The 7,542-nt window shown below is 34.4% G+C and overlaps 1 protein-coding gene across 1 annotated transcript in view; it reads left to right on the forward strand.

Annotated features, from left to right (window-relative positions):
• LOC148953640 (uncharacterized) overlaps window positions 1–5,596 on the forward strand; it is a 30,028-nt gene extending 24,432 nt beyond the window's left edge. Inside the window, exons 2-3 of the mRNA XM_089087288.1 lie at window positions 2,447–2,801; window positions 5,572–5,596. Of these exons, the coding sequence (XP_088943414.1) occupies window positions 2,461–2,801; window positions 5,572–5,581 (351 nt within the window). The 5' untranslated portion in view covers window positions 2,447–2,460 and the 3' untranslated portion in view covers window positions 5,582–5,596. The remainder of the gene's footprint in view (window positions 1–2,446; window positions 2,802–5,571) is intronic.
• The last annotated feature ends 1,946 nt before the right edge of the window (window positions 5,597–7,542 follow it).

The following is a 7,542-nucleotide window of genomic DNA, read 5'->3' on the forward strand; positions in this document are numbered from 1 at the left end:
TTATGAGCCAACTGTTGATGAGAAAAAAAACAATATTGCAAAGCAATAAAATTGCTCAGCAACAGCAGGGATTAATACATTAGGAAAATGTATTGAATTTGGAATTGAATTGTTTATTTTGTTTGCTATCTGATTTCTGTGTTAGAAGACAAATTTACTGGAAAGATTATGCAACAAAAGCTAAATACCCATCAGCACCCATCTTTTTTATCCTCATTGCTTTCATCATGATCATTTAATTATATCTGAGCCAAGTAAGAATAATCTGCAATTTATAAGAAAGTAATTGAATATTCTGAATTTCAAGGGCCTGGGTACTTAAGTGCTCAAGTATTTTCAGATCTGAGTAGGCTATGAATATAAAAAAATTATTTATGTGTTTTTAAAGGTTGTTTGTACCCCCCTCCCCTCCTCTCCTGTAAAAAAAAAAATTGGATACTTTCTTGCATGCCAATATCCATTTATTCTTCAAGAAAACTGCACTCACCCAGCATCGACAGCTTCAAACCAATCATGGTGGCAGCAACAGCTGCAACCTAGTAAGGAACAAACCACAGTTCATAGTAACCAAAAATTTAAAAATGCGTTAATAAAAACTGTCTAATGGTAAAAAAATTGTCAATCGTAGCTGATACAGGTATGGTAGCTATTGTTTCGATTTTTCTTAATAATAAAATGTTATTTTGAATCTCGATAAGGACCAGTCTCCCAAACCATGGCTCAGTTAATGGGATGCATTAGATATCACTCAACTCCATCATCCTATCTCTAGCAAGTGCGGTTTAAGGTAATTTTTGAGGGAATTGGAATTTTTACACTGCACAGTAAAAAAAAGGGAGGGTAAAGGCCTAGGATCCTGCTTCTTAATTTTTACACTGCACGATAAAAAAAAGGGAGGGTAATGGCCTAGGATCCTGCTTCTTAATTTTTACACTGCACAGTAAAAAAAAGGGAGGGTAAAGGCCTAGGATCCTGCTTCTTAATTTTTACACTGCACAATAAAAAAAAGGGAGGGTAAAGGCATAGGATCCTGCTTCATAATTTTTACACTGCACAATAAAAAAAAGGGAGGGTAAAGGCCTAGGGTCCTGCTTCTTAATTTTTACACTGCACAATAAAAAAAGGGAGGGTAAAGGCCTAGGATCCTGCTTCTTAATTTTTACGCTGCACAGTAAAAAAAAAGGAGGGAGTAAAGCCCTAGAGAAGCTGCAGAAACTGGGTGCTGGGTCACTTTTACTGTAAAATTCTAGATGATGGTGATTGGTTATCTCAGAAAGTATTGTAATTGGGTAAATGTTTTTTTGGTAAAATTCTCAACTAAGGTTAAGTCAAAGATCTTTTTAAGTATCCGCCTCCACCAATTCTCCTCCTAAGGGTATTGAATTTTGATGAAGTTAGAGAAACTTTGTTATATAAGAACTTTCAGAAGTAGATATAGTATAGATAAGGCCGAAGTGTAGTATGCCAGGCTTCACACCTTTGCTAGGCTAAATCTTATTTATAAGGTTTTCAAGAATTTTGAATAATGTTTAATAGGTATTACACTTTTGGCATGTTCTTGCACAAGTTACTGTTTATAGTCACTCCAGGGTCAACTTAAGAGGTTTTAATTTTTTTTTCACAAGTCTTCCATTCTGTTTTTTCTCTCTTTCTTTCTCTCTCCCTGTCCCTCACTCTCCATGTCTTTTTTCTTTTATTTTCGAAGAAACTATAATTATTAGAAGCTCCATTGCGAAAAAGTTTTTTTCAAGTCTTTCATGTTTTTTTGTCCCTCCCCCTCTCTCTCTCTCTCTCCCTCTCTATATCTCCCTTCCTCTCTCCCTCTATCACTGTGACTCACTCACCCTCTTTCTTGTTGTCCCTCTTTCTCCCTTCCCCTCTCTCTCTACTTCTCTCTCCCACCACTCTATCTCTTTCTTTCTTTCTCTCTTACTCACTCACCCTCTTTTTTTCTTTCTCTTTCATTTTCGAAGGAAAACTATTACTCTTAGAACCTCTATTGAGAAGGAGTATTTTATTTTTTATTTTCAAATTTTTTGAATCTATCTGAAATAGAATTTGATTTTGATTTTATTTGTTATCTTAATAGCTGTAAGCAGTAAAAAAAGATAAACTTAACCAAAAAATTAATACTTTGCAACAGTGATAACAAACTGAACTACAGTGCACAATGGCGATAATTCACGAAAATTAAGTGAGTTTTTCAGTAAAAATACCCTAAAAAAGCAATTTTCATTGAAGATCTTCCCCTAAAAAGGTAAAATCCAGGGGAGGGGAGACAAACAAATATAGTGCACACAGTTAGACTGAAAACTATTGGTGTGAGTTTTAATTATTCAAAGAAGACAGAAGAGCAAGAGGATATGGGAAAACAAAAGAGGACAATACTTCACAGCATTAGATACAATATTTCTTTGTTGGTAATAAAAAAAAGTTATTTTTTTAGAATTATGTAATATCATGGCGTCTGCAAGTATTGACTCTTCTCCATCATATTTTGGAGCATCGCCAAAGAGTTCTGTCGCAAATCATTGTAAATTTCCATCATCTGTAAAAGAACCATCCCAGCCATCTTACTCAAAAATTGCCGAGGATACTAAGATTAAGTTCCACATACCAGATCAACAAGTTAAAGGGAGGGCAGTAAAACATATCCATGGAAGAAGAAAACGATGCGTTAGTACCTCTGAAGTTTATGCTGTAAAACGGAAAAAAAGTGATGGTTATGTGTTGCCTACAAAGTTTTTGCTTGGAGGGAATGTTTTTGACCCACTGAACCTGCAAGGACTGGAAGATGGAAGGTATTTTTTCCAGAATATTTTTATTTAAATTTTTAGAGTTCATTTTTAGTATTAGGGCTCCAAAATTACTTTTATGGAAATTTAAAGTTTCTAGCTTGAACATTGTAGCTGCAAATTCAATATTAAGATTTAAAGACATTTGCTCTCTATTTTTGTACTCTATTTTGTACTATTTTGTGCTCTCTATTGATGTACTTTATTTTTGAGCCAGATGATTCTACTTGTAACCTACAAGCAAGGGTGCCTATTTGAGAAGTGGGGGTAGATAATAATACCTCTAGTTTGTGAAAAATGTTTTTATTTTTATATTTTCATTAAGCAAAAAATGTTAGTCTCCTTCCATATGTTTTATGAATTGGCGCCTCTACCTACAAGAGCTGGAAGGTAGCTTACTCAGAAAATGTTTTTGTCTTCCTTTGGTTCTACTCCTGAGCCGACTTGTCATATATTTTGACGCTGGTACTGAAGTGTTGGCCTCGTGTTCAATCTCTCTTACCTGGAGGACTTGGTATGTCTAAGATATAAGTAAAATATAAGCTGAGAAAAAGTAGAAAAGAAATATCACACTAAAAACGTGATGTCTCTACTGATATAAATTAAAAATATAAAACCCATAGTTTTATGGATACCTGCAACATACTGTTTTTTCAACATAGAGCTAAATCTAGGGGTAGGTAGGCTACCAGGTTTGAAACTTCTTCAGCTACAATTCATAATGATGTTTATAATTTTTTTGAATTAATAAATGCATATTTTTTAAAGGGTAGGCTATTTGGGATAGGGCTAGCTGATATGCTATTGAGACTTAATTTTGGAGCGTTGCCAAGAAGTTTTTTTCAGTAAAAAGGAGATATCTTGTAATGTTCAACTCTATGAAAGTGCTTGCTGCAGAACTAGGGTATACAGGTAGGAGATAGATGCCTTGAAACCATGCCTAGCATGGAATCAAATTAAACCCGTTATAAACTATTTAGTATGTATTGATTCATTAAAAAAATTTATCACCAGGCAACCAAGAAAATGATATAGGCCTAGGTGTCCTCTTCCATAGTGTTCATCTTCCATAAACTCTCAGGTTAACATGCTTAGACTACGAAATATGGAAGTCGGAGTCAGTTTTTTTTTTTTTTTTTTTTTTTATTTTTTTTTTTTTTTAAATAATTATAACCCTCGTGTGAGCAGCTCGAGTTTTCTTTGGTGCATTGGTATGATCATTTGCCTCGCCTGGCTGCTTAAGCACCCATATTACTAGTTTTTTATTTTGACCCAACCGCAAATGGCTAGAAACGCCCTGAAGAAGACACGCAAATGATGGGCAGAAGTCATCCAAAGTTGACATAGTATCCAAAGCGTGAGTTCTAATGAAGCTATAACTCGTGCCCAGGACTAACCCTTCTGGAGACGACTAACGTCACTGACATTTGGTTCACTCTACGTTGGCGACACTGCTGAGCAACAGCTTTTAGTAAGCCAAGGTAGTGATTCTGCCATGAGATTTTCCCTTTATGTCCCTTTTCTGTTTCTCATGTGAAGGAAACAAAATACTTTAGCTGACTAATTTTTAGGATAGGTTATATGTATATTTATTTATTATTATTATCACAATGCAGAAAGCTTTTGCTTGTTGCGCAGATAATATACATTAAGAGCCTGGAAGATCTTTTCCGTATGTAGCATCAGTAAAATATTAATTTTAACCATAAAATAAAATTGAAATAATAATATACAACGCTAGTGGAAATTCGCCTCTAATTAAAAAAACAACTTCGACAACTACGAAGACGGGGAAAACAGATATGACCAAAGATGGTAAGACTCCCGAGTCTTACCAAAGTATGACCAAAGTAACATGTTCATGTTGGTAGTTCTCAGTCCATGTTGGTAGTTCCATCAGTTTACAAATTTAAAATAAGAGTGGTGCTTTCTCTTAATGATTGTTGATATTACCTAAGTTGCACACAGGTACAACCCCAAGGGGGGAGAAAATCAGGGCATTCTCGCTTGGGAAGAAGGTATGCAAGAATTTCAATTCACGAAAATGTAGGGGAGGGGGTGGCGTACAGTGTGTTTAAATTCTTGGGTGAGGGGCAATTGTTTTTTGTTTGTTTTATCAACGAAAAAAAAAACGTGTTTTCCATCGAAAATACCCAAAAAAAAGTATTTTTCAAGGTATAAGGGGGAGGGGTGTTAAATAAGAATCTAGAGTGGTTATTTTCTGGTTGTAAGTATGAAAGAAGCTTGTGTTTAGGCCACATTTGTCCACTGCCAAAATGGTCGTTTGAACTAATGACAATGGTGAAATTTGTCCTACTTTGAAACTTACTGAAAGAAAGGATATACTATAAAGGTAAGGCTGTATCCAGGTGGGTTGGTTTGTCCCCCCTCCCCTCCCGAAATGTTTGTCTGACTCGTAAAAACGTAACAAAATGCATATAAATAAATATTTGATGCGTTTCTAAACGTTTTTTGTGTAACCCCCCTTCTCCCCAAAAAAAGATCCTCGATACGGCCCTGCATAAGGGATATACCAAATTCGATACTTACGTGTTATCACGACCACACTCAACAAGTGGAGTTAGATTAATCCTAATGAAATATACCAAAATCTGATGAAAATCTAATACTTTAGTGACAAAATTATGGAAACTACAACACAGAATTATGGAAAGCAGGCCGCCCAGAACGTATTATAATAAATATATAACCTAACCATCTCTGTATATTAAATGTTTAATTAAAATATACCTGCATAGTTGTTTATCTTCGCCAGGCTAAGCTGATTATCTGAGAGTGCACACAGAAGAACCAATTTTAAACAGATCAAACTTCTTGAGTGTGGTCGGGATAACACGTAAGTACCCCAAATCCTTTCGTTAAAGGAAATGACAACCCTCTTCTGGGGGATGAACTAAACCTTGTATTCGTCTCCTATTGACTAACTGGAAACTAGTTGGATAAAGGTATATCCAATCCCACGTTTTACTTAAGTCGAAAAGGAAACTAATACTTTGGATGGTATCCAAATCGTACGTATTATATCTAAAAATCTAAGGTGTTCCGAAATAACATATGACCAATGAAAAAAACCAGTTGGAAAGTATCCAACTAAGGTTGGAAATATGTTGAAATGACGTGTTACTTTTGCAGGGAGGTGAAAAGTTCTTTCGTCACCGGAGAAGTTATCTAATAAGTATTCCAAATCAATATAACAGTTCTAAACCAAAAAGAGACCTAGAGGAATGGCCAGGGGTAATAGCTGTCCTTCCCCTGAAAAGACCAAAAATTTACAAAACCGCAAAAAAAAGTGCTGTTCTGGCAAATACTTTTTCGCCCCCCCCCCTGGAGGGGGTTCTGCCTGAAATAAAGTGTTCTTAGCAACTACAAACGCCAGAGTACTAACCGGTTATTTTTTAGGCGAGCCAAAAAATTGTTTTGTCTCCTGACAATTAATCGTCTACTAGTTTGGTAACCAAAACAGTGCTTTTTGAAAACGGGATTCGCGAGGAGGGGGGGGGGGGTATTATCACTTTCTTCCCTTAGGGGACAAAAAAATAATATTTCGAGGAACAAACCGGTAGTATTAATCGAGCAAAGCCCTACCCCCGGCCTAGGAATATTTTTTTAGCTAGCTTGCAATCTAGAAAAAATTAAACAGTTAACCTTGCTAATGTGTGAAATATCATCTTACATATGAAGGACATTTTGGTTTCATAAAGATTATATTCTTCTACAAAAGTAAACAGTAGTATCCATCTTTTGAATTCTATAGAAGCTATAGCAATTTGAAATATCATATGGAATTCTATGGAAGCTCTACACCTTTTCAAAGAGAGTCAGTACTCCCTTATCATATGGAATTTGGGTAAAGCTATATACTTTGCTTACATCCCTGTACCAAACATGTTTTTTTCTGATAGATATTTCATTACATCTTTCTTTGCCAAGAGATTTAAATACTTTCAAAGTTCAATGTCTTTTTTTTAGTGATAAACCAAAACCACCTTGTCTTGTTTCGTTTTTAAACAATTATTATATTGTGTATTTTCAGGATTTAAATTAAATTCTTCATCATTTTTGAATAGTTAATTTAACTTAACAATACTGACATTTTTTGTAAACATTTACATAGAAAATGGATAATTCTAAGCAATTTCTGATGATTAAAAAATTTCTCATTATTACAATAAAAAGAAATTATCTTGTCATTAAGTTAAAGAAGAAAATTTTTCCTTACACTGTGTGCTTACCTATTTTAAAAAGTTTTGACTACATAAAACATACTCTAGCGCTAACGGTACCTATGCACTTAGAAACATATTAATCAGGATCTAAAACCTCTACAGATTTCCTAAAGGATAAAATTTAAGGTGCAATTTTCATCATGATCAGTGGGCCTTTTTAAATTTTCGGCTACTATTAACCTGATTTATTCCTTACTTATGGTTCGTTACCATATACTGTATAAAAATGTATTTCAGTGATATTTAGATCATAGTAGTCTTATGGCGCTTTTAGTCTATAGAAGAAGAACCAAATTAATTTAGAATCTATGCTGCTTACCATAGTTTAAGAGCTGAAAATCACTCTAAAAAATCTAAATTTGTAACTTATTTTGATAATGATTAGTTTATTTTGATAATAAAGGAAAATATAAATATTTATTTAATTGAAAAAAAAAACATATCCAGCTCCCCCTATTTTAACACCAGTTTTTTTATGACAAAAATAGGCACATATTTCA

This window comes from Artemia sp. Qi Xiang Cuo, chromosome 3 (genome assembly GCF_049724085.1).
Source record: "Artemia sp. Qi Xiang Cuo chromosome 3, ASM4972408v1, whole genome shotgun sequence".
Lineage (NCBI taxonomy): Eukaryota > Metazoa > Arthropoda > Branchiopoda > Anostraca > Artemiidae > Artemia > Artemia sp. Qi Xiang Cuo.